Genomic DNA, 27,700 nt, shown 5'->3' with positions numbered 1-27,700 from the left:
TTCAATACATATTCTAATACCCGTGTTGTAAAAATGATGTCACAAATCATTCATCACTGTAAAATGTTTCATTAGGCAGGTACATTAAGCTTTATGAAGTTTTATCTTCATATATTTATTTACATCACTGGTATTCCTTACCCTCACTAACTTGTCATTTATAAAATAGCCCAAATGAAATAATTTCATTGTTTGCATCATCGTTATATTATATATTTCCTTAATATATTTTCTTGTCTGTAAGTAATCCAGAGCGTCTAGGTGAACCGGTTGAGCAAATGTTATATTTTCAGAGGAAATTCAATTCCAACCCAACTGTTATCAAATGTTATATCTTTGACAAAGCCTCTAGGCTAAAACACTGCATTGCTGTTCTGCTGGCTACTAATATTTACATGTAGAAAAATAAGAATGATAAAAGAATGATGCTATACTCCTCTTATGTTGTGTTTTCTTGTAAACACAAAGTAATAAAACAAAGCATAACTGCCATCATTTATGCCCTTTTCCCCTAAAACAAACTTAAAATGCCCCCCATTCACCATTCTAGCTCCTTATTCACCCTCCAGCTCTTTGATTAGCAGTGGCTCCAGCTCCTTCAGGATCTCATAGAAAATATGTTTTGCTCTGATGCCACTTGCCCTCAGAGGTCCCATGTAGAGTTCCCTCATCTGGTCCTGTGTGGTGCGTTTGGCCATTACTGTATTGTAGCCCTCATCATTGATAATTCTCTTGTCCAGGATTTGATCCAATATGGGCTTCACCAGGCACACTCTCTGGATAAGGTCTGTCCGGTGGAGGTCCACAAAGTGCAGGTCTGAGGCAAAGATTGGTTGCAGGACAATTGCATTTAAACACAATGAAATTCACACATGTAATACACTAAAATCGAAATTAAAACCATGATAAATTGTGCTGAAGCTTGGATGCTACGGAAGATTATTAGAGCCATTTCAAGAGAAAAAAATAAACGGCAAACGGTGGTGGTACTTGTATTTTAGATTTGTCTTGCATGATGGTACTTTAAAAAAGTGGCAATATTTAGAGAATAAACTAGACATTTTATTTCGAGAATAAAGTCAACATTTTGAATATAAAGTCACACTTAGTATTTCAAGATTAAACTAGTGTATCTGGTTAACCGCACGTCTCTCTGGCTCCCTGTTGCTGTCCACGCCACCGTTGAAATGCATGCAGTTTGATGACCTGGTGAAACTATACTTGACAATTGGCTTCAGTAACAAGGAAATACTTTCTCTTTAAGCACATAATAACCAAATGATTATGATTATTAGAACCTGGAAAATGTTGTCCAACAGATTCTTTTTTAGGGGTTGGTAGATCAGCTTTTTATGTTGCAGATAGATTGTAGTCAATGTAATTGTCTGCATCATTTTCAATCCCCCACATATATTTTTTGTTAATATATTCACATACAGTACCGGTCAAAGTTTGGACAAAACTACTCATTACAGGATTTTTCTTTAGTTTGACTATTTTCTACATTGTAGAATAACAGTGAAGACATTGAAACTATGAAATAACACATATGGAAACATATAGTACCAAAAAGTGTAAAAACAAATCAAAATATATTTCTTATTGTTCAAAGTAGCCACCCTTTGCCTTGATAACAGCGTTGCACACTTTTGGCATTCTCTCAACCATCTTCATGAGGTACTGTAGTCACCTGGAATGCATATCAATTAACAGGTGTACCTTCAGTTGTGTTGTGACAAGATAGGGGTGGTATACAAAATATAGCCCTATTTGATAAAAGACGAAGTCTGTATTATGCAAGAACAGCACAAATAAACAAATAGAAACGACAGTCCATCAATACTTTAACCTCTCTGCGCTACGGATCCCTTTATCATTTTCATCATCATTTTCCTAAACAACCGCTGAATTGCAGGGTGCAAAATATTACTAAAAATATTTATAATCATGCAATCACAAGTGAAATATACCAAAACACAGCTTAGCTTGTTGTTAATCCACCTATCGTGTCAGATTTTGAAAATATGCTTTACAGCGAAAGCAATCCAAGCTTTTGTGAGTGTATCAATCAATGCTAGAACAGCTAGCCCCAAATTAGCATGGTCACAAAAGTCAGAAAAGCAATAAAATTAATCGCTTACCTTTGATAATCTTCGGATGTTTGCACTCACGAGACTCCCAGTTACACAATAAATGTTCTTTTTGTTCGATAAATATTAGCTTTATAACAAAAAAACGCCATTTGGGTTGCGCGTTATCTTCAGAAAACCAAGCCTCATTCCGGTCCTGAAAGGCAGAAGAAAATTCCCAAACGTATCAGATTCAAAAATATTACTAAAAATATTTATAATCATGCAATCACAAGTGAAATATACCAAAACACAGCTTAGCTTGTTGTTAATCCACCTATCATGTCAGATTTTGAAAATATGCTTTACAGCGAAAGCAATCCAAGCTTTTGTGAGTGTATCAATCAATGCTAGAACAGCTAGCCCCAAATTAGCATGGTCACGAAAGTCAGAAAAGCAATAACATTAATCGCTTACCTTTGATAATCTTCGGATGTTTGCACTCACGAGACTCCCAGTTACACAATAAATGTTATTTTTGTTCGATAAATATTACTTTTATAACAAAAAAACGCCATTTGGGTTGCGCGTTAAGTTCAGAAAACTACAGCCTCGTTCTGTTCGCCGAAAATTCCAAAAAGTATCCGTAATGTTCGTAGAAACATGTCAAATGTTTTTTATAATCAATCCTCAGGTTGTTTTTAACATACATAATTGATAATATTTAAACCGGACCGTAACCTATTCAATAAAAGAGAGAAAGAAAATGGAGAGCTACCCCTCTCGCGCGCAGGAACTAATCAAAGGACACCTGACTAGTTTTGAAAAATCTCGCTAATTTTTCAAAATAAAAGCCTGAAACTATGTCTAAAGCCTGGTCACAGCCCGAGGAAGCCATTGGAAAAGTAATCTGATTGATACCATTTTAAATGGAAGAAAGACGGGAAATGAAACACAGATAAAAAAATAAATTAAAAAAAATCACTTCCGGGTTAGATTTCCTCAGGTTTTCGCCTGCAAAATAAGTTTTGTTATACTCACAGACAATATTTTGACAGTTTTGGAAACTTTGGAGTGTTTTCTATCATAATCTGTAAATTATATGCATATTCTATGATCTGGACCTGAGAAATACCTTGGGAACGTTATTTAAAAATAAAATAAAAATCTGACCCCTAGCGCCAAGAAGTTAAGACATATAGGTCAGTCAATCCGGAAAATTTCAGGAACTTTGAAAGTGTCTTCAAGTGCCGTCGCAAAAACCATCAAGCACTATGATGAAACTGGCTCTCATGAGGACCGCCACAGGAAAGGAAAACCCAGAGTTACCTCTGCTGCACAGGATAAGTTAATTAGAGGTAACTGCACCTCAGATTGCAGCCCAAATAAATGCTTCACAGAGTTCAACAGACACATCTCAACAACAACTGTTCAGAGAAGACTGCGTGAATCAGGCCTTCGTGGTGGAATTGCTGTGAAGAAACCACTACTAAAGGACACCAATAAGAAGAGACTTGCTTGGGCCATGAAACACGAGCAATGGACATTAGACTGGTGGAAATCTGTCCTTTGGTCTGATGTCCAAATCTGATGAATGTGTGATGTCTGCATGTGTGGTTCCCACTGTGAAGCATGGAGGAGGAGGTGTGATGGTGTGGGGGTGCTTTGCTGGTGACACTGTCAGTGATTTATTTAGGAGAGTGATGGAGTGCTGCATCAGATGACCTGGCCTCCACAATCACCCAACCTCAGCCCAAATGAGATGGTTTGGGATGAGTTGGACCGCAGAGTGAAAGAAAAGCAGCCAACAAGTGCTCAGCACATGTGGGAACTCCTTCAAGACTGTTGGAAAATTGTTCAAGGTGAAGATGGTTGAGAGAATGCCAAGAGTGTGAAAAGCTTTCATCGAGGCAAAGGGTGGCTACTTTGATGAATTTGTTTCACACTTTTTTGTGTACTACATGATTCCATATGTGTTATTTCATAGTTTAGATGTCTTCACTATTATTCTACAGTTTAGCAAATGGTAAAAATTAGTAGGTGTGTCCAAACTTTTGACTGGTACTGTATACATTATCTTAATTTCCACAATTAACAAATACAATTCCTAATAATGTAGGCAGTTCATGCAAGGGAGTGTTACCTCTAACCAGGATTGCCATTACAAAAATAATTTTTTTGCAAGCAATTATTATTATAGCAAACAATTATTGTGATTCATCCTATATTGTTCCAAACACCTTTACTCCCTTGCAACAGTTGTGGGATGTATACACACACACAGACAGACAACTCATACACACTCAACCCCTTTCCCCCACAAACAACCATAAACTCAGATGCTCAACAGTTATTCCATCCCAGAGCCCCTCAAGAAAGGGCTTGATTTTTGAATGCATATACAGTTGCAGCTGTTTGAGAAGGCATGCAACATTTAGCAAAAACAGGCATCTGATCTCCTAGGTGATGGAGATCATACTCACCCCCTTCCCCTGAAACACAAACATGCTGGTCCCAGTTGTGACCATTTCCCCAAGCATCTCTGTGCAGTCAGACCTTTGATTATTTTGTGCCACCAAGGCCACAATAATATTCCCCCTCTCTGAATGTCAGAGTGTGACCCCCGCCCCATTTGTTACTGCAGCTAGCACTGCCACTGCCTGGGTGGGGGGACCCCACCGGAATCCCCACCGGTTAGGTGCACGGTTGTCAAGGTTCTCATTAGTAGCTTTGAGAATGTCCTTGTATATTATGCTCTCCCATTTGTATTTGTATTTATTATGGATTCCCATACTCTTCCTGGAGTCCAGCAAAATTAAGGCAGTTTATACAATTTTAAAACATTACAAAACATTCACAGATTTCACAACACTCTGTGTGCCCTCAGGCCCCTACTCCACCACCACATATCTGCAGTACTAAATCCATGTGTATGTATAGTGCGTATGTTATCGTGTGTGTGTGTGTGTGTATGTGTGTATGTGTGTGTGTGTGTGTGTATGTATGCGTGCGTCTGTGCCAATGGTTGTGTTGCTTCACAGTCCCCGCTGTTCCATCAGGTGTTTTTATCTGTTTTTTAAATCTGACTTTACTGCTTGCGTCAGTTACTTGATGTGGAATAAAGTTCCATGTAGTCATGGCTCTATTTAGTACTGTGTGCCTCTCATAGTATGTTCTTGACTTGGGGACTGTGAAGAGACCTCTTGTGGCATTTCTAGTGGGGTATGCATGGGTGTCTGAGCTGTGTGCCAGTAGTTTGACATGCATATTATTAATATTAGCTCTCTGTGTACATCCAAGGGCTAGCCATGCTGCCCTGTTCTGAGCCAATTGCAATTTTCCTATGTCCTTTTTTTGTGGAACCTGACCACACGACTGAACAGTAGTCAAGGTGCTACAAAACTAGGGCCTGTAGGACCTGCCTTGCATATTATTTCTTCTTCTTATTAATATTATTATTACTTGTTGTATTCGGCGCATGTGACAAATAAAGTTTGATATGATATGTTGTTAGTTTTCTTAACAGTTTTGGAAACTTTAGAGTGTTTTCTATCCAAATCTACCAGTTATATGCATATCATGTCTTCTGGGCCCGAGAAGCATGCAGTTTACTTTGGGCATGCATTTCATCCAAAATTCAGAATGCTTCCCCCTACCCTAGTGAAGTTAAGACTAGATCATTGTGTTAATATTTCGCAATATGAGCTGGGTAGAGTTGAGACTTTCAAGGCCAACTGAACTGTCGACATGTGATAACTCTGAAACAAAATAACAGGAAAGAGGACTCCCCAACTCAGGTAGGGGGAGTAACTGTTAGGAATGGCTAGACTTGTAGAAGATAATGAGAGATTATGTGTTAGTATTGTGGAAAAATACAGCCCAACTAAAGAGAGGTGGAGTTTTATCACCTTTTCCACACTGACTTTACGGAATTCAAAACTACAATTCTTGTCTTTCATAATTTGGTCCAATATACTTGGATGTGTAGTGTCAGAGTTTCTACTGGTGTGTGTGTGTGTGTGTGTGTGTGTGTGTGTGTGTGTGTGTGTGTGTGTGTGTGTGTGTGTGTGTGTGTGTGTGTGTGTGTGTGTGTGTGTGGGAATTATAAAATGGGAATTATAAAATGTTCTCATTTTTGACTTCAGAACGTTCTCTGAATAAAGTATTGATCTATTGCAGACTGAGACTTTGTCTAAATTCTTCTACTAACCCGAGCTTTACAACCTCGGGGGAATTGGTCAAAGCTTAAGTGATTGTTGAGTCGACATCATTGGGATTGCAAATTCTCTTGACATATACTCAGTAATTTTCCATCCAGATTGTCAGACCCCAGTGGCTTGTCATTGTTGATAGACAACAATAATTTTATCACCTTTTCCACACTGACTTTACGGAATTCAAAACTACAATCCTTGTCTTTCATAATTTGGTCCGATATACTTGGATGTGTAGTGTCAGAGTTTGTTGCAGTTATGTAATCCCTAGGTTTTCTTATCTTATCAATGAAAAGTCATTAACTTCACTAGGGTAGGGGGCAGCATTCGGATTTTTGGATGAAAAGCGTGCCCAAATTAAACTTCCTGCTACTCAGCCATAAAAGCTAGAACATGTGTCAGATTTAAAAAAACTTTACGGAAAAAGCACACCATGCAATAATCTGAGTACAGCGCTCAGACACAAAACCAAGCCATACAGATATCCCCCATGTTTTGGAGTCAACAGAAGTCAGAAATAGCATTATAAATATTCACTTACCTTGGATGATCTTCATCAGAATGCACTCCCAGGAATCCCAGTTCCACAATAAATGTTTGATTTGTTCGATAAAGTTCATAATTTATGTCCAAACACCTCCTTTTTGTTAGCGCGTTTAGCCCAGTATTCCAAATTCATGACGCGCGATCACTAGGAGCAGACAAAAAGTCAAAAAGTTCTGTTACAGTCCTTGGAAACATGTCAAACAAAGTATAGAAACAATCTTTAGGATGTTTTTAACATACATCTTCAATAATGTTCCAACCGGAGAATTCCTTTGTCTTCAGAAATGCAATGGAACTCAAGCTAACTCTCACATGAACGCCCATGGTCAGCTCGTGGCACTCTGGGAGAGACCTTACTCAATCCCCTCTCATTCGCCCCCACTTCACAGTAGAAGCATCAAACAAGGTTCTAAAGACTGTTGACATCTAGTGGAAGCCTTAGGAAGTGCAATATGACCCCATAGACACTGTGTATTCGATAGGCCAAGAGTTGAAAAACTACAAACCTCAGATTTCCCACTTCCTGGTGCATTTTTCTCAGGTTTTCGCCTGCCATATGCGTTCTGTTATACTCTGCGACATCATTCAAACAGTTTTAGAAACTTGAGAGTGTTTTATATACATATCTACTAATAATATGCATATATTAGCAACTGGGCCTGAGTAGCAGGCAGTTTACTCTGGGCACGCTTTTCATCCAAATGTGAAAATGCTGCCCCCTATCCCAAACAAGTTAAGGAGAAGTGGATCTAAAATTCCATGCATCACAGTTGTATCTTTTAGCAATGTTTATTATGAGTATTTCTGTAAATTGATGTGGTTCTCTGCAAAATCAATGTTTTGGAACTACTGAACATAACGTGCCAATGTAAACTGATATTTTAGGATATAATTATGAACTTTACCGAACAAAACATACATGTATTGTGTACCATGAAGTCGTATGAGTGTCATCTGACGAAGATCATCAAAGGTTAGTGATTAATTTTATCTCTATTTCTGCTTTTTGTGACTCCTCTCTTTGGCTGGAAAAATGGCTGTTTTTCTGTGACTTGGCTCTGACCTAACATAATCGTTTGGTGTGCTTTCGTCGTAAAGCCTTTTTGAAATCGGACACTGTGGCTGGATTTACAACAAGTGTATCTTTAAAATGGTGTAAAATACTTGTATGTTTGAGGATTTTTAATTATGGGATTTCTGTTGTTTTGAATTTGGCGCCCTGCAGTTTCACTGGCTAGCGTCCCACATACCCTAGTGAAGTTAAAGTAGTTTGCAATATCAGTGGGCTTTGTGATGAATGAGCCATCTGATTCAATGAATGAAGGAGCTAAGTTGTTTTTTTCCCCCACAATTTAATTGAAGGTGCCCCAAAGCTTTTTACTATAATTTTTATATAATTTATCTTTGTTTCATAGTGTAGTTTATTTTTATTTTGTTTAGTCACATGATTTCTTAATTTACAGTACATTTGCCAATCAGTTGGGCTGACAGACTTAATTGCCATACCTTTTGCTTCATCCCTCTCAACCATACAATTTTTCAATTCCTCATCAATCCAAGGGGATTTAACAGTTTTTCCAGTCATTTTCTTAAGACTAGATCATTGTGTTAATATTTCGCAATATGAGCTGGGTAGAGTTGAGACTTTCAAGGCCAACTGAACTGTCGACATGTGATAACTCTGAAACAAAATAACAGGAAAGAGGACTCCCCAACTCAGGTAGGGGGAGTAACTGTTAGGAATGGCTAGGCTTGTAGAAGATAATGAGAGATTATGTGTTAGTATTGTGGAAAAATACAGCCCACCTAAAGAGAGGTGGAGTTTCTACTGGTGTGTGTGTGTGTGTGTGTGTGTGTGTGTGTGTGTGTGTGTGTGTGTGTGTGTGTGTGTGTGTGTGTGTGTGTGTGTGTGTGTGTGTGTGTGTGTGTGTGTGTGTGTGTGTGTGTGTGTGTGTGGGTGTGGGAATTATAAAATGGGAATTATAAAATGTTCTCATTTTTGACTTCAGAACGTTCTCTGAATAAAGTATTGATCTATTGCAGACTGAGACTTTGTCTAAATTCTTCTATTAACTCGAGCTTTACAACCTCGGGGGAATTGGTCAAAGCTTAAGTGCTGGTTGAGTTGACATCATTGGGATTGAAAATTCTCTTGACATATACTCAGTAATTTTCCATCCAGATTGTCAGACCCCAGTGGCTTGTCATTGTTGATAGACAACAATAATTTTATCACCTTTTCCACACTGACTTTACGGAATTCAAAACTACAATTCTTGTCTTTCATAATTTGGTCCGATATACTTGGATGTGTAGTGTCAGAGTTTGTTGCAGTTATGTCATCCCTAGGTTTTCTTATCTTATCAATGAAAAGTTATTAACTTCACTAGGGTAGAAGGCAGCATTCTGATTTTTTGGATGAAAAGCGTGCCCAAATTAAACTTCTTGCTACTCAGCCATAAAAGCTAGAATATGTATCAGATTTTTTTTTAACTTTACGGAAAAAGCACACCATGCAATAAACTGAGTACAGCGCTCAGACACAAAACCAAGCCATACAGATATCCTCCATGTTTTGGAGTCAACAGAAGTCAGAAATAGCATTGTAAATATTCACTTACCTTTGATGATCTTCATCAGAATGCACTCCCAGGAATCCCAGTTCCACAATAAATGTTTGATTTGTTCGATAAAGTTCATAATTTATGTCCAAACACCTCCTTTTTGTTAGCGCGTTTAGCCCAGTATTCCAAATTCATGACGCGCGATCACTAGGAGCAGACAAAAAGTCAAAAAGTTCTGTTACAGTCCTTGGAAACATGTCAAACAAAGTATAGAAACAATCTTTAGGATGTTTTTAACATACATCTTCAATAATGTTCCAACCGGAGAATTCCTTTGTCTTCAGAAATGCAATGGAACTCAAGCTAACTCTCACATGAACGCACATGGTCAGCTTGTGGCACTCTGGGAGAGACCTTACTCAATCCCCTCTCATTTGCCCCCACTTCACAGTAGAAGCATCAAACAAGGTTCTAAAGACTGTTGACATCTAGTGGAAGCCTTAGGAAGTGCAATATGACCCCATAGACACTGTGTATTCGATAGGCCAAGAGTTGAAAAACTACAAACCTCAGATTTCCCACTTCCTGGTGCATTTTTCTCAGGTTTTCGCCTGCCATATGCGTTCTGTTATACTCTGCGACATCATTCAAACAGTTTTAGAAACTTGAGAGTGTTTTATATACATATCTACTAATAATATGCATATATTAGCAACTGGGCCTGAGTAGCAGGCAGTTTACTCTGGGCACGCTTTTCATCCAAATGTGAAAATGCTGCCCCCTATCCCAAACAAGTTAAGGAGAAGTGGATCTAAAATTCCATGCATCACAGTTGTATCTTTTAGCAATGTTTATTATGAGTATTTCTGTAAATTGATGTGGTTCTCTGCAAAATCAATGTTTTGGAACTACTGAACATAACGTGCCAATGTAAACTGATATTTTAGGATATAATTATGAACTTTACCGAACAAAACATACATGTATTGTGTACCATGAAGTCGTATGAGTGTCATCTGACGAAGATCATCAAAGGTTAGTGATTAATTTTATCTCTATTTCTGCTTTTTGTGACTCCTCTCTTTGGCTGGAAAAATGGCTGTTTTTCTGTGACTTGGCTCTGACCTAACATAATCGTTTGGTGTGCTTTCGTCGTAAAGCCTTTTTGAAATCGGACACTGTGGCTGGATTTACAACAAGTGTATCTTTAAAATGGTGTAAAATACTTGTATGTTTGAGGATTTTTAATTATGGGATTTCTGTTGTTTTGAATTTGGCGCCCTGCAGTTTCACTGGCTAGCGTCCCACATACCCTAGTGAAGTTAAAGTAGTTTGCAATATCAGTGGGCTTTGTGATGAATGAGCCATCTGATTCAATGAATGAAGGAGCTAAGTTGTTTTTTTCCCCCACAATTTAATTGAAGGTGCCCCAAAGCTTTTTACTATAATTTTTATATAATTTATCTTTGTTTCATAGTGTAGTTTATTTTTATTTTGTTTAGTCACATGATTTCTTAATTTACAGTACATTTGCCAATCAGTTGGGCTGACAGACTTAATTGCCATACCTTTTGCTTCATCCCTCTCAACCATACAATTTTTTAATTCCTCATCAATCCAAGGGGATTTAACAGTTTTTCCAGTCATTTTCTTAAGACTAGATCATTGTGTTAATATTTCGCAATATGAGCTGGGTAGAGTTGAGACTTTCAAGGCCAACTGAACTGTCGACATGTGATAACTCTGAAACAAAATAACAGGAAAGAGGACTCCCCAACTCAGGTAGGGGGAGTAACTGTTAGGAATGGCTAGGCTTGTAGAAGATAATGAGAGATTATGTGTTAGTATTGTGGAAAAATACAGCCCACCTAAAGAGAGGTGGAGTTTCTACTGGTGTGTGTGTGTGTGTGTGTGTGTGTGTGTGTGTGTGTGTGTGTGTGTGTGTGTGTGTGTGTGTGTGTGTGTGTGTGTGTGTGTGTGTGTGGGTGTGGGAATTATAAAATGGGAATTATAAAATGTTCTCATTTTTGACTTCAGAACGTTCTCTGAATAAAGTATTGATCTATTGCAGACTGAGACTTTGTCTAAATTCTTCTATTAACTCGAGCTTTACAACCTCGGGGGAATTGGTCAAAGCTTAAGTGATTGTTGAGTCGACATCATTGGGATTGAAAATTCTCTTGACATATACTCAGTAATTTTCCATCCAGATTGTCAGACCCCAGTGGCTTGTCATTGTTGATAGACAACAATAATTTTATCACCTTTTCCACACTGACTTTACGGAATTCAAAACTACAATTCTTGTCTTTCATAATTTGGTCCGATATACTTGGATGTGTAGTGTCAGAGTTTGTTGCAGTTATGTCATCCCTAGGTTTGCTTATCTTATCAATGAAAAGTTATTAACTTCACTAGGGTAGAAGGCAGCATTCTGATTTTTTGGATGAAAAGCGTGCCCAAATTAAACTTCTTGCTACTCAGCCATAAAAGCTAGAATATGTATCAGATTTTTTTTTAACTTTACGGAAAAAGCACACCATGCAATAAACTGAGTACAGCGCTCAGACACAAAACCAAGCCATACAGATATCCTCCATGTTTTGGAGTCAACAGAAGTCAGAAATAGCATTGTAAATATTCACTTACCTTTGATGATCTTCATCAGAATGCACTCCCAGGAATCCCAGTTCCACAATAAATGTTTGATTTGTTCGATAAAGTTCATAATTTATGTCCAAACACCTCCTTTTTGTTAGCGCGTTTAGCCCAGTATTCCAAATTCATGACGTGCGATCACTAGGAGCAGAAGAAAAGTCAAAAAGTTACGTTACAGTCCTTGGAAACATGTCAAACGAAGTATAGAATCAATCTTTAGGATGTTTTTAACATAAATCTTCAATAATGTTCCAACCGGAGAATTCCTTTGTCTTCAGAAATGCAATGGAACTCAAGCTAACTCTCACATAAACATAGACACTGTGTATTCGATAGGCCAAGAGTTGAAAAACTACAAACCTTAGATTTCCCACTTCCTGGTGCATTTTTCTCAGGTTTTCGCCTGCCATATGAGTTATGTTATACTCTGAGACATCATTCAAACAGTTTTAGAAACTTCAGAGTGTTTTCTATCACAATCTACTAATAATATGCATATATTAGCAATTGGGCCTGAGTAGCAGGCAGTTTACTCTGGGCACGCTTTTCATCCAAACGTGAAAATGCTGCCCCCTATCCCAAACAAGTTAAGGAGAAGTGGATCTAAAATTCCATGCATCACAGTTGTATCTTTTAGCAATGTTTATTATGAGTATTTCTGTAAATTGATGTGGCTCTCTTCAAAATCACCGGATGTTTTGGAACTACTGAACATAACGCGCCAATGTAAACTGAGATTGTAGGATATAATTATGAACTTTAACGAACAAAACATACATGTATTGTGTAACATGAAGTCGTATGAGTGTCATCTGACGAAGATCATCAAAGGTTAGTGATTAATTTGATCTCTATTTCTCCTCTCTTTGGCTGGAAAAATGGCTGTGTTTTTCTGTGACTTGGCTCTGACCTAACATAATCGTTTGATGTGCTTTCGTTGTAAAGCCTTTTTGAAATCGGACACTGTGGCTGGATTTACAACAAGTGTATCTTTAAAATGGTGTAAAATACTTGTATGTTTGAGGATTTTTAATTATGGGATATCTGTTGTTTTGAATTTGGCGCCCTGCAGTTTCACTGGCTGTTGACGCTAGCGTCCCACATACCCTAGTGAAGTTAAAGTAGTTTGCAATATCAGTGGGCTTTGTGATGAATGAGCCATCTGATTCAATGAATGAAGGAGCCGAGTTGTTTTTTTCCCCCACAATTTAATTGAAGGTGCCCCAAAGCTTTTTACTATAATTTGTATATAATTTATCTTTGTTTCATAGTGTAGTTTATTTTTATTTTGTTTAGTCACATGATTTCTTAATTTACAGTACATTTGACAATCAGTTGGGCTGACAGACTTAATTGCCATACCTTTTGCCTCATCCCTCTCAACCATACAATTTTTCAATTCCTCATCAATCCAAGGGGATTTAACATTTTTAACATCATTTTCTTAATGGGTGCGTGCTTATTAATAACTGGAATAAGTAGTTTCTTAAATGCATCAAGTGCAGCGTCTGGTTGCTCCTCATTACACACCACAGACCAGCAAATATTATTTCATCATCAACATATGAAACACTACAAAACTTATTGTATGACCTCTTATACACTATATTAGACCCAGCCTTTAGAACGTTGGTTTTCCTAGATATGGCTACTATATTGTGAACACTACATCCTATGGATCTGGATACTGCTTTAAAGCAAACATCTGCAGCATTAGTAAAGATGTGATCAATACATGTTGATGACTTAATTCCTGTGCTGTTTGTAACTACCCTGGTAGGTTGACTGACAACCTGATCCAGGTTGCAGGCACTGGTTACAGTTTGAAGTTATCTCCTGAGTGGACAACTTGATGATAGCCATTCAATATTTAAATCACCCATAAAATGTACTTCTCTGTTGATATCACATACATTATCAAGCATTTCACACATGCTATCCAGATACTGACTGTTAGCACTTGGTGGTCTATAGCAGCTTCCCACAATATTGGGCTTTAGGTGAGGCAGATGAACCTGTAACCATATTATTTCAACAGTATTTAACATTAGATCGTCTCTAAGCTTTACAGGAATGTGGTTCTGAATATGGACCGCAAAACCACCTCCGTTGGCATTTCTGTCTTTTCGGTAGATGTTATAACCATGTATTGCTACCACTGTATCATCAAAGGTTTTATCTAAGTGAGTTTCAGAGATAGTCAGAATATGAATGTCATCTGTTACAAACAAGTTATTGACTTCATGGACCTTGTTTCTTAGGCTACATATGTTAATATGGGCTATTTTAAGCACTTTCCTGGATTGCTTGATTGTTTTTCATGTTTTACTGGGAAGCTTATCAGAGGAAGACTTACTCATGTTATTTACATTGGAGCTGATAGTGCAGGGTGAGCTGCATAAAGTGGTCTTCCTACAATTGCACACCGCCTCAGTGCTAACAGTGTAACTCTGGTTTACAGGCTCATGATTACTGCTTACAATAGCTGTAGGATAAACAGATGTATTCGGTGCAATTAGGGGTACATCAATTAAATTACATATATTGTGTTTGCCAATGCCCTTAAGATCAAGTATATTTGATGCAGCATTATGATGACTCATTGTCACAATGGTAGGGATTAACTGAGCTGGTCTTGGATCATTAAATGCATGGACAGAGTCCAGGAGCCAAGATGATTTGGATGGACTTCCTCATTCCTGTAGAGTATATTCTGTTTCCAGAAGGTGTAAAATGTATCAATAAAAGTGACTCCAGCAGAGCATCAGTAGTCTTTTAGCCAGATGTGTAATGCCAGCAGTCTGCTGAATCTTTCACACCAGCGGCCCAACGATGGTACTGGACCTGAAATTGTTGGCCATTTTTTGGAGTCTTTTAATGCTAAAATCAGTTCTTTAAAATCTACTTTCAAATGTTCCGAGCTAGCCCTCCTGATGTTGTTTGACCCCACATGGACTACGACAGTGTCAGCTCCCGGCATCTGTGGTAGAACAGTCGGAAGCAGCCTTGTTAAATCCTGTACTCGTGCTCCTGAGTAGCACAGGGTTTTTGCCATGGGGACCGAGATGTTTCTCACCATAGAGCTGCCTATGATGACAGCTGGTGATGTGAATGGTCTGGTCTCTCAGGCAGCCTCAGGTTCTGGTGAGGCTGGGAGCTCCGAGGATCTGAACTTGAGGTAGAAGCCACCGGAGTGGGAGACAGAACCGAGGACGAAGACGGAGGTACCTCCGGATCCGATCTTGATTGGGAAGCCACCAAGGATGAAGGAGCCGGAACCTCTGGATCCAGGGCGACAAAGCTGTTTCTGGTCTATGTCAGTTCCGGGCTCAACATCTCCATGGAGACCCCCGTTGCCAGAGGGCGCCTTCTTCGACTTCCATGGCGAGTGACATACCTCCATGGCTGGTTGGTTGGGTTGAGAACAGCTCCTTTCTCCAGGGAAGGGGGAGACCTCTTCGGGGATGGGACCCTGCCTAACACCGGCCAGTCGGCTGTGGAGGGCCGACACGGCGGCGAAACTTCCACCAGACCAGAGTGGCGTCCGGCTACTGGAGTGGAAGAAAAAGACGTGGGTTCCCCAGCAGCGTATGCAGGTTTGCTACTTGCATGCTTAGAGTAGCTACTTCGCTCCTGTAGTCCTCCGCAAGCATTCAGTTGCTACATTGAAAGTCAACACGGTCCACATTGTCCCGGAACAAAGCAAAGTAAACACAGCTCCTGCAACTCTAGAAACGTTCAATAGCGGCCTCCATTTGAGACCACCGAGCCAGCAAAGCTAGCTGTGCTTTAGCATCACTCCCCCTATACGGAATCTGTCAGGATCCCGGGCCAGATAGCAGCGCTCACAGTAATAGCCCAACAGAGCCGCAGGATTCAAAATAAAATAAAAGTATATAAAAACACTGTCGGCTTTTAAACCGAGGGCTTTAGTTCAGGTTTCGGCGTTCGACAGCGTTCAACAACAACAAACATATGTCGCGCTCTGATGACGTAGATTAGGGCTTTGGCTTGTTTTTAAAATTGTTAAATGTAGTGTTTATTTAAGTAGGAAAATCAGTTAAGAACAAATTCTTATTTACAATGACGGCCTACACCGGCCAAACCCTAATTAGGATAAAGCTGGGCCAACGCTAGGACAACGCTGGGTTGTGTTACAGCCCGAGATCGAACCACGGTCTGTGGTGACGCCTCTAGCACTGCGATGCAGTGCCTTAGGCCGCTGCGCCACTCAAGAGCCCCCTGGCAGGGTAGGACCAACCCGGCCAGACAGGCTCAGAATCTTGAGGGGTTGGTGCTTCTTTAGTACGTCTCTGACCGCATTCATCTTTCTGATTTGGCTGCTTACAGACTACTTACATTAGCCCCATTAAACAGATCACTCAGGTCACTCAGGTGGGTGTCTAGGGTATAGGTTTGGGGACAATTCCATCATGATAGGACAATAAATAAATAAACTATATTTATAATTCATTTAAAAATGTATATCCCATATCTGCACAAAATTGAAAGCTCTCTCACAACCCCTTCTCACAAACACACATTGGCTCTGGGATTTGCAACCCTTATCCTTTTTCACTCACACTTTTCCAAACACAAAAACACACACCCCACCTTCCATCACAACACATCCGTACATACCCACATACAGTGCCTTCTATGTCCTCTGTGTTTTATCTCTACCATGTTGATTGAATACTTTTGTGTTCCAGTTCTTTACATTTAAAGATGTATTATTTAGCTAATTATCTTTTATTCTAATTTATGAAATACTATAAATGGAAAGTCTAATACTAATTATTTTCCAACATGGTATAGTGGTATAGTGTAGTTGTAATATATATTTTTTAACAATTGTTGTATTTTATAGCTTTTTATATGGTTAGTATTGAGTGTTCCATTATTTGACTGCTCTATGGGAACTTTGTAATATTTAAAGTAACCATCGAGTAGTCTTTGTGTCTCGGAACATTTGGTTATCAATATACAGTTTATCGACTACGAGAGCTACACGTTTCACTTTTAATCTATTCTCCTTAAAGATTGGGTACAGAACTTTGCGCAGTTCTTCAATTTCCTTCGGGAACTGATCATTCATGCCTATTTTAGTGTCTGCAAGTCCTTTACCCAGGCTTTTAAAAATGATTTTATCTTTAAAGAAAGCAAATTTGGCAACGATTGGGTGCTTATATCTCTGTACTCTCTGTCCAAAATGGTGTACACGTTTGAGTTGGATTTTGTTGACAGCTTCGTGTGGGATCTGAAGCGCTGTAAGGAGGAACTCCCTCACTACACCCTCAGGAACTTCTCCTTCTTTCTCTTGGATACCAGTAAGTACCAGATTTACTCTCGTATATCTAGTCTCTAAACTTTTCTCCGAAAGATGTTCTCCTTTTAAGTTCAATAACGTCGGTTTCAATCCGTTTCAAAGTCCCTTTTAGCTTGTTTGTTTCTTTCTCCATTGTCGCAGCTTTTGCGTCACTCATCTCGAGACTCGCCTTCAACTTCCAGTTTGTCATTTATCGATTTTAACAGATCGGTTTCCACCCTTGCCATTCCCAGTGGTGAAAAACTTTAATCGTCTGTGTCCGTCGAGGAGTCGCGTTTTCTTTTGGAGATTGGTTCTCCTTGTTTTACTCTCCATCATGTTTGGGCGTTACTTGTTTTCATAATGTTTGTTGATATATTTCTCTAGCCTTATGATTTGTTTTGTGTTGTTATCCAGATGGAAGTTTTTTACCCACCAGTATGTGAAGTGTTAATATTTAGTCTAACTTACATATATTGAATATTATGTTTTCATCTTGAGGTGATCTGCACTGCTGTGTTCAGTCCACCATCTTCTTTCCTTGGACCATTTCAGGACGAGGAACTGTGGTTACATACATAGGGTTGTATGTGTATGCAGATGTGTATGCAGCCAAATGGCCATCAATCTAATTATCTAATACATTTGTTCAAACAGGCATCACTGCGCACTCACGCTTATCAATCTAATGATCTAATAAATCGCACGCACACGCAAGCACACACACACCAAGTGTGTCGAAATATTGCCACTTTATTTCCGAAATATTGCCTTTTGTATTCTCTAAATATTGCCAATTTATTTTACGAAATATTGCCTTTTGTATTTTCTAAATATTGCCAATTTATTTACGAAATATTGCCTTTTGTATCCTCCAAATATTGCCACTTAATTCACAAAATGTAATTTTGACTATATTATTCTGGAAATCTTGTCACTTTCTTCTCCAAATATTTCCACTTATTTTTAAAGGAGTATTATGCAAAAAACAATCATCCAAGTACCACCCATCACTGTTTATTTTTTTATTGTCTTCACTTGTCCCTAATAGGCATCCATAGAATGCAGATGGGATCCAAGCTGAATGAAAAATAATTTAGTTTAGGATCTTCTAATGTTTACAGGAATGTTACAGCACTTACTTTGTGAATTCTGAGGGGTTTTGTGTCTGTAGTCAGCTGGGGGAAAAACACACACGAAATTAAATTATTATTATAATCTTTGACTTTAACTGACATGGTGTCTGTTGAGACACTGATCTTTTTTGCAAAATATTTTTCTGACCTTTTCGTATTGTGTGATCCCAGACGATTTCCCCCTCCACATCACTGATTAGCTTCATACCGAAGTCAACATCTGCATCTTCCATGAACACCTCAAAGAAGTTTGGTGTAGTGTTGTCATATCTCAGCTTCATTTTCTGTGGAGGCAGTAGGTGAGAGAGAGTTGTTTTTTTGGTAGTTTTTTTAGGATATTAAAATTGCTATTGCTTTTTGAATTAGATTGATATTCTGTGGGAGCTCAAACCATACAGGAGGTTTAACTTCAGCAGAAGGAGGCGACGTTGTGAGGCTGAACCAATCCTTCATCCGAAGGGACTTCACTGGTTGTGGTTTTCTGATACTCCTGTATCCATAAGACTGCTCCTTTTTCTTCATTGCCTGAAGAAGCATAAGCCGACATATTCATACATTACATTTAGTTGGATTTTGTAGTTTGAAACAGATTTCAATGAATTAATTATATAACATATTCTAAACTAAAGAATCTAAGGCAACCATGAGAATAACTGCTGGGAGATGTTGACACAGCAACACCATATCGGACTCTTACCCCCAAGATTTCCTAACACCACAGGTGTTCCAGTACTGCTAATATTTAGGTGCAGGAGCTCCACAATACTTTTGAGCTAATATTCTATAAGAGGAACAGGATCTCAATAGTAGAACATTTGAGGTGCTGGTAGTCAGCTCCGGTGAGCTCCTGCCCAGGTCAAGCACTGAATAGGAGCTTGGCTATGTCTAGACAATTATACACTGTATATTAAATGTCAATTTTATAAATCCACGGATATTATCTGCATTGATAACATTGAGAGATGATTTAACCACAGAGGTGAACAATAAGTGGAAATAACCTTTTCTACTGAAGAATCACAGGGAACTAGATATGCATGTAGCGTGAGGAATGCTGTCTTGGCCTGGTAGAGCAGCAAGTCACAGTGGGCTTTCAGCGGAAAGCCAGATCTCACGAGAACTCCTTTTGCAGAGAAGGTTGGATGGACGATCTTGACGTGGAAGCGGGTGACTTCATCCACTTGTTCTACGGACACACCACAGTCTTCTACATGTAGAACTTTCACTTTCTCTTTAAAGGAGGGATCATCGCCTGCAGAGATAAAAACAGGCACATTTGCATAAACATCAGGTTGACATCAACAACAAGGCTTTTTAAAAGTAGTTTGCATCAGTTATATTTTAATTATAAACATATACGCCCATACCGAAACAGGCAAAATGTGGCAGATGCACTTCTTCCAGTTCTCCTGCAACGATTGTGACGTCCAATAGGGGACCTCCTTGCTTGTACCCCAAGCTTTTCATCATTGCACTGTGAGGTTCCCAGGAGCTGAATTGATACTTCAGATTGACATGGTCTTTACATACCCACCGGAGCCCTGATACTCTGCACTCGTAGCGCCCCAGGGGAGACATGCTAGGGATGCCATGATAAGAAGACAGAATGGATTTAGTAAGTAAGTCATGTATTTAATTGTTTATCAGCAGTTGACAAACATCATAATGGTTACTTTACTTTGTTAAACATTTCTGTAGATCTTCACATACTGTATTTCCTAAGTTTTTACAAGTAGTTCAACAAATGCTATAAAGTCAGACTTTCTTTAAATAATGGATAGGAGGTTTATTCCATCTAGTTAATGTTATCCTAAGACAGAATTGTTGGGTAGCAAAACTTAAAGCTTTTATCATACGATATATGGTGAGGGACTAATACAATCCAGGAGTGTACCTGAACATTGGGCCTTCTTCAGTGAAGACCGCAGGTTCAACCTGAACCCAGTTGGTAGATTCCTGAATAAGAGAACATTGATCTCTGGTTATCACAGATGATCAAACTGTATTTACAACATAATTTTTAAAACATTGTAGTGTGAAGGTTCTACTTTGCACTTTGAAGGGTTTCTTTGCCTTCACTTTTGTAAACCTTATTCTATACATTTATTTTTACTTGAATGAAGAATGGTTTCTGATTTGAAATATACACTCTTAGAAATAAAGTAGCTAAATTAAACAATATAGGGTTCTTTGGTTGGTCCCCATAGGGGAACCCTTTTATGTGCTAGGTAGAACCCTTTGCAGAGGTTTCTACCTAGAACCCTCTATGTAGGGTTCTTCATAGAACCCCCTGTAAATGGTTCTATCTAGAACCCTCTATGAATAGATTTACTAAGAACCCCCTTTTATTTTTGGAGGGTTCTTCCTAGAACCCTCTATAAATGGTTCCACCAGCCTTAACCAATGAAACTTTTTATGACAATACATTACATATATCATAAGGCCTTTCTTTGAATGCCTAGTTATACAATAACACAGTGGTGGTAGGAAACTCCTGGTTTACAGGCCACATCAGGCCTGCAAGTCACATTATGCTCACTTGCAAAGTGATGCGTAATTCTAATTGGAAACCAGCCAGAGTGAGGATATCCAACAATTCGAATTTGTATCACCCACAACCTGCATTCAGAATAACTGTCAGGGTAGGGAATATTGATAAATGAGACTAAATCTAAACTTGAACAACCATCCCAGTAACGGGTGCAATAAGTCCAAGGACTAACAGACTGTATTAGTTTAGGAAAATGTATGTTATTTTTCTTTTTGTAGCACAAGATTAATCAACCAATCAATGTACATGCAAAAACACAGGTTTTGAAACAAACAATTCTGAAAATCAACCGGCAATAGAATATGCTGGGAAATATGATATTGATGGGCGCGGTTTTTAATGTTCTACTCTACATAGAGGAAAAATGACAACCACTCAACTGGTTATTAATATCAACACTGGGGTTCTTTTACACCACTATGTCAGTTACATGTCAAATGATTAAAGGGAATACCAGATATATGCACAAATATTCCCATATAGGTTTACTCACACCTAACTTTTTAAACTCCTGAAGTTAAAGTTTAAACACTGAGGTAAACACAAATGTCCAGGCACTATCTAAAATAAAAATGCACAATAAATAAACTAATTCAGATTCAGAAGGGGTTCTGTGTAGAAGGTTTCTTGCCTTCCAAAGAAACCTTCTTGCCTTTAAAAAATATCTAAATATACTTTTCTTCCAAAAACGGTTCTTTGCATGTTAATGGTTTTACGTAGAACCCTTTGCCTTACAAATATCCATTGTCTCCCAAAAAGGGTTCTTCAGATGACAAGTGTTGTTGGTAGAACCCTACCCCTCCACAAAGAACCCTTTTATAATCCTGCTGTCAATTGGGTAATTCCATCTGAAAATGGAGCAACATGTTTTGGATTTTCCCACCATATTTTCTTATTTTTCATGAAAACAATTTATATTCATGAATACCGAGCACAGTCAACATAGGTGGTGGTAAAGAATTTGTATTTGTCAAACACTTATCTACTACTATTGTACGGTCTATGAATACTGTAACGAACATTAACTCACCATGACATTGGCACAGGTTGTGCAACTTCTCACAGGCCCTGGGGACAGACACATCAATCAGAAAATCAAGTACACAAAGTACTAACTACTGTGTTAATACAGTTGTGGCCAAAAGTTTTGAGAATGACACAAATATTAATTTTCACAAAGTCTGCTGCCTCAGTTTGTATGATGGAAATTTACATATACTCCAGAATGTTATGAAGAGTGATCAGATGAATTGCAATTAATTGTAAAGTCCCTCTTTGCCATGCAAATTAACTGAATCCCCAAAATACATTTCCACTGCATTTCAGCCCTGCCACAAAAGAACCATCTGACATCATGTCAGTGATTCTCTCGTTAACACAGGTGTGAGTGTTGACGAGGACAAGGCTGGAGATCACTCTGTCATGCTGATTGAGTTCGAATAACAGACTGGAAGCTTCAAAAGGAGGGTGGTGCTTGGAATCATTGTTCTTCCTCTGTCAGCCATGGTTATCTGCAAGGAAACACGTGCTGTCATCATTGCTTTGCACTAAAAGGGCTTCACAGGCAAGGATATTGCTGCCAGTAAGATTGCACCTAAATCAACCATTTATCGGATCATCAAGAACTTCAAGGAGAGCGGTTCAATTGTTGTGAAGAAGGCTTCAGTGCGCCCAAGAAAGTCCAGCAAGCGCCAGGACCATCTCCTAAAGTTGATTCAGCTGCGGGATCGGGGCACCACCAGTACAGAGCTTGCTCAGGAATGGCAGCAGGCAGTTGTGAGTGCATCTGCAGGAACAGTGAGGCAAAGACTTTTGGAGGATGGCCTGGTGTCAAGAAGTGCAGCAAAGAAGCCACTTCTCTCCAGGAAAAACATCAGGGACAGACTGATATTCTGCAAAAGGTACAGGGATTGGACTGCTGAGGACTGGGTTAAAGTAATTTTCTCTGATGAATCCCCTTTCCGATTGTTTGGGGCATACGGGAAAAAAGCTTGTCCGGAGAAGGCAAGGTGAACGCTGCCATCAGTCCTGTGTCATGCCAACAGTAAAGCATCCTGAGACCATTCATGTGTGGGGTTGCTTCTCAGCCAAGGGAGTGGGCTCACTCACAATTTTGCCTAAGAACACAGCCATGAATAAAGAATGGTACCAACACATCCTCCGAGAGCAACTTCTCCTAACCATCCAGGAACAGTTTGGTGATGAACAATGCCTTTCCCAACACGATGGAGCACCTTGCCATAAGGCAAAAGTGATAACTAAGTGGCTCGGGGAACAAAACATCCATGGCCAGGAAACTCCCCAGACCTTAATCCCATTGAGAACTTGTGGTCAATCCTCAAGAGGCGGGTGGACAAACAAAAACCCACAACCTCTGACAAACTCCAAGCATTGATTATGCAAAAATGGGCTGCCATCAGTCAGGATGTGGCCCAGAAGTTATTTGACTCTTTGCATCAACTTCATGTAATTGTCAAAAACAATGTTGGCAACCTGTAGATAACCAAATAGTCCTCTGTTGTTAAAGATGTGTGAGACTTTGGTCATACCATCATCTTGCATGTCTGCTCCTTGCTCATTTTCAGCAGCCCTTTCCACATCTTTGAAAGCCTCAAAGGCATTTACTGCCAGTTGCAAGATGTCTTGTGCAGAGATGGAAGGATCATGGACCCTGCTGTTTAAATGTGTCTTGTATACTTGCCCCAGAGTGCCCCAGAACATTGATATTTTGGGTCCATGGCCAGGAAACTCCCCAGACCTTAATCCCATTGAGAACTTGTGGTCAATCCTCAAGAGGCGGGTGGACAAACAAAAACCCACAACTTCTGACAAACTCCAAGCATTGATTATGCAAAAATGGGCTGCCATCAGTCAGGATGTGGCCCAGAAGGTAATTGACAGCATGCCTGGGCGGATTGCAGAGGTCTTGAAAAATAAGGGACAACACTGCAAATATTGACTCTTTTCATCAACTTCATGTAATTGTCATTAAAAGCCTTTGACACGTATGAAATGCTTGTAATTATACTTCAGTATTCCATAGTAACATCTGACAAAAATATCTAAAGACACTGAAGCAGAAAACTGCGTGTAAATTAATATTTGTGTCATTCTCAAATCTTTTGGCAACGACTGTACAGTCTTAATTTCCTGGTACACAAAGCAATGTAAAATCAATGATATGACAAATATCATAAGAATTATATTTAGTGCTAACAATAATCTCTATGAGATGAGTCACAAATACTCCCAGCATCACTGTTTCCCCTGTGTAGATTGGTGGTGATGGGTTCTGAGTTCTAAACTTGAAAATATGAAGTATCTGTATTCATTTCACTGAGGGAGAGAGGGGAATGTAGAACGTTTACATTCAGCCAGAATATGTTATTGTTAGACATCAGGGATCCTATGGGAAGAAGAATGGCCACAGTCTGGTACAAGTCAACATGACAGTCATGAGTTGGGGAGAAGTGAGGAATTTGAGCAGAGGTCAGGTTAGGTCAGATGAAGTGAGGAAGAACAGATATCACAAAAATTCTGTCTAGCAACAGAGGTGTATTGGCTGTTCAGAGGTGTAAGGGTAGGAGCAAAAACGTAAATGAACTTGAGTGAGAGACAATAGAGATGAAAATTAGAAATATAGGACTATACAGTAACTGTCTTACCGTCTTTGATCGATTTGATGTCAGGTACTTCCAACATTTTACGAGGTACCCCCCCTGTCATCCTATCTGAATGAAAGAAATGTCCGTGATGGGATGGGTACTGTATGCCATAGGCCACAGGACCTCTAATGGTGAAGCCTAGGTAGAAGCAGACGTCTCCAGGCTTCCAAACTTTGCTTCGTTGGTCGGCACAGACTTTAATCTCCTTGCCATCAACACACGCAATCACTCTATGCTGTCTAACCACTCCAATGACTGGAAGAAGAAGATCCTGGACACTGGGTTCTCTCCACACCTCACCACTGCTCCACTTTTGATCTATAAAGTCTGGCCTTTCCTCTGGCCCTGCCATTGGATTCTCCCTTGCCAATAGGTTGTCTATTTTTGATCTATGAACCAGTCTGCTCAAACCCTCACCCCGTCCCAGGAAAATAAGGGGGCGAAGGTACCTTGAGCGAAGATGCTTCTTGTATGTGTTGTTGTAGGAGTCTTGCATCTCCAGAACACATTTGTTGAGGTCAATATTGAATCCCATTTTCTTATGCTCCTCGGGCCAGAACAGCAAAAGGACTAAGAGGTAAAACTCTGGAGTTTGGTTACCGAAATTAGCCAAAAGATTTCTCTCCAGAATGCTTCTTAGGATTGGCAAAGAGGTAAGCATTGGAGATGCTGCTTCCACTTTGCTTAAGATGATGTTGGCAAGGATGAAGTTTTGGGCAGCTTTGTTCTCACCACCACCATCTTTCTTTTTTTCACATTCTTGTATTTCCTCCCACAATTTTGTTATTCGGCTCAAGTTAGATTCATCATAGCCCTTATCAAGACAGCAAAGCAGTCCAGGGAAGGCAATGGCCATTTCCTCTTTGAGCTTCTGGAGGGGTACATCTATTGCAGACTCAGAGTGTATAGGTGTGCATGTCCCCACATATTTGCAGTAGCAGTTCTTGACATCAGTCTGAAAGTAATGCGGTTCATTTTTTTTTATGTTGGGCTTGGAGTACGTCAGGTAACCATCAAAAAACTCACATTTCCTCTCCACCTCATCCCTGAGGCTGCTGATGAGTGGCTTGTACTTGAAGAGCTTTTTTTGTCTGATTGATATGAAGAAAGATTCAGCTGATATTTCCATGGTAAGGACCTTTTGCCAGTTTTTGTCAAGCGAGACAAGCGAGTCAAAAACAATGTTGGCAACCTGTAGATATCCAAATAGTCCTCTGTTGTTAAAGATGTGTGAGACTTTGGTCATACCATCATCTTGCATGTCTGCTCCTTGCTCATTTTCAGCAGCCCTTTCCACATCTTTGAAAGCCTCAAAGGCCTTTACTGCCAGTTGCAAGATGTCTTGTGCAGAGATGGAAGGATCATAGACCCTGCTCTTTAAATGTGTCTTGTATACTTGCCCCAGAGTGTCAGCAACAAATGAATTCTTTGGATCTCTGTCTTTTGCTATTTTTGCCCACTGCTCTCCTACACCATATTCCCCCATCCTAAGGCAAAAGAAACGAGCAAGAGCTTGAGGAAAAAATGGGTTTTGTGTGATTCTTTCTGAAGCTAATCGCAAAACAGATACACAATTGCTTTTGGATTCTTTGGCTTCAATATCGAGAATCAACCTGGAAAACTTGTCTGTCCTCTCTTCTCCCATTTCCCTTTTTGTTAGCTTGTTTTGTAAAACGTATTTTTGGGAAAACAGATCCTGTGTTTCATTTCCTGCATTCTGCTGATGGTCCACTGTGATTTCCCTCTTAGTTAGCATGTCTTTGATGACAGGCATCAAATGTTGCTGCACCTCTTCTCCACAAAAGTCTGTCAGAAAGTTCCTTGCTGTATCACTCCTGGTCACACCTGCCATAGCCAGTAACTCAACACACTGCTGTGCAATCAGTGAGTGAGCCATGCAGACATGTTTGTCTTGTCCCTGTCGTGCAGGGAATGTCACTATCAGCTGAGTGAAAGGCTCCATTCGCTGCTCAAAGGAAGGTCCTCCATAAATGGGATCTGGAGGACCAAGGAATGCCTGACATTGAGACTGCAGAAGGTGGGATCCAGGGACGTAGGCATTCACCAGTGATAAGAATGCAAGAAGTTGGGAATTTTTAGGTCTTCTTTTTTTCCTGACATCTAAAAAGGCACATGTTTCTTTAACATAATCTCTGCAAAAATTGGATTGCATTATGTTAAAGCCATGAAACTGTTTGTGTTCATTAATGTAGCTTCGACTGATCTCAATCTGTTTCTCCTCAAACTGTTGTTTCTCTGCTTCAGAAAGTTCCGTCCTGAGAATAATATGTCTTGATTTGTTATGGTACTCTTGTTTGATAACTGCCTTACGCATACAGTTTAAAAGGATGACCACAGGCCTGTGGGTCGTGATGTTTCTCTCTGCAATCTCTTTGATGATGGCATCCTGCAAATTCTCCAGAATACGCTCATCTTCCAGCATTAAGAGCACAGTGTTCTGCTGGCCTTGACCGCCTGCAGTGAAAAGGTGAATCACCTGCTTGGCGATAGCGGTGATGTCTGAGGTAGGGCCTGTTAGAACAGCACATCTGAGCTTTTTACGCATATCCCAGAGCACCTGTTTGGCCAGAGTTGTTCCTCCGCTGCCTGGCTGATGCAGCAGATTCATGGTAGAAGTCAGGTCACCCTTACACTGTTTCTTAATATTTTCCATCAGTTCAGTGTAACCGTCTCTTTTGATAAAGGGGGTTGTTTTATCAGCTGACGTTGCCCTTTCGGCCCAGTAGAAGTTAAGCCATTGAGGTGGGGCTCCTCTGTAAAAATCTACCTCTGTCTTCTTAGCTACTGCGGAGTCTATGTCCTCTTCTTCAAATGCATTTGCGTACAAAACATCCAGAAGTGAAATGGAATCCCTGATTTCACTTCCAACATAACTTTCACGACCACGGGCATTGGACAGGGATGAGCCCTTGTTGTGAGCCATCTTTGTTGTCTCCGGTCCCAAGCTTAACCAGTGTTCTGTATATTA

The 27,700-nt window shown here is 39.6% G+C and overlaps 1 protein-coding gene across 1 annotated transcript; it reads right to left on the bottom strand.

Annotated features, from left to right (window-relative positions):
- LOC139561695 (sterile alpha motif domain-containing protein 9-like) lies at positions 1 to 27,700 on the bottom strand. The gene is made up of 9 exons (XM_071378950.1): positions 24,712 to 27,700; positions 22,077 to 22,114; positions 20,390 to 20,451; positions 19,863 to 20,074; positions 19,497 to 19,747; positions 18,892 to 19,020; positions 18,644 to 18,779; positions 18,502 to 18,537; positions 1 to 817 (listed from the first exon to the last, which is right to left on the bottom strand). The coding sequence occupies exons 1-9, from the start codon at positions 27,653 to 27,655 to the stop codon at positions 555 to 557; spliced, it is 4,071 nt and encodes a 1,356-aa protein (XP_071235051.1). The 5' UTR covers positions 27,656 to 27,700; the 3' UTR covers positions 1 to 554.

Source organism: Salvelinus alpinus, chromosome 31, assembly GCF_045679555.1.
Source record: "Salvelinus alpinus chromosome 31, SLU_Salpinus.1, whole genome shotgun sequence".
Classification (NCBI taxonomy): Eukaryota; Metazoa; Chordata; class Actinopteri; order Salmoniformes; family Salmonidae; genus Salvelinus; species Salvelinus alpinus.
This window is presented reverse-complemented; position numbering and strand designations above follow the sequence as displayed.

Bases quoted from the DNA above. Each gene is read 5' to 3' on its own strand.
- LOC139561695 (XM_071378950.1), bottom strand. From the start codon at position 27,655: ATGGCTCACAACAAGGGCTCATCCCTGTCCAATGCCCGTGGTCGTGAA. The intron at 20,452-22,076 runs GTGAGTTAATGT...TCTCTTATTCAG, and splicing joins CAACCTGTGCCAATGTCATG to GAATCTACCAACTGGGTTCA. The intron at 18,780-18,891 runs GTATGGTTTGAG...CTGCCTCCACAG, and splicing joins CTGCTGAAGTTAAACCTCCT to AAAATGAAGCTGAGATATGA.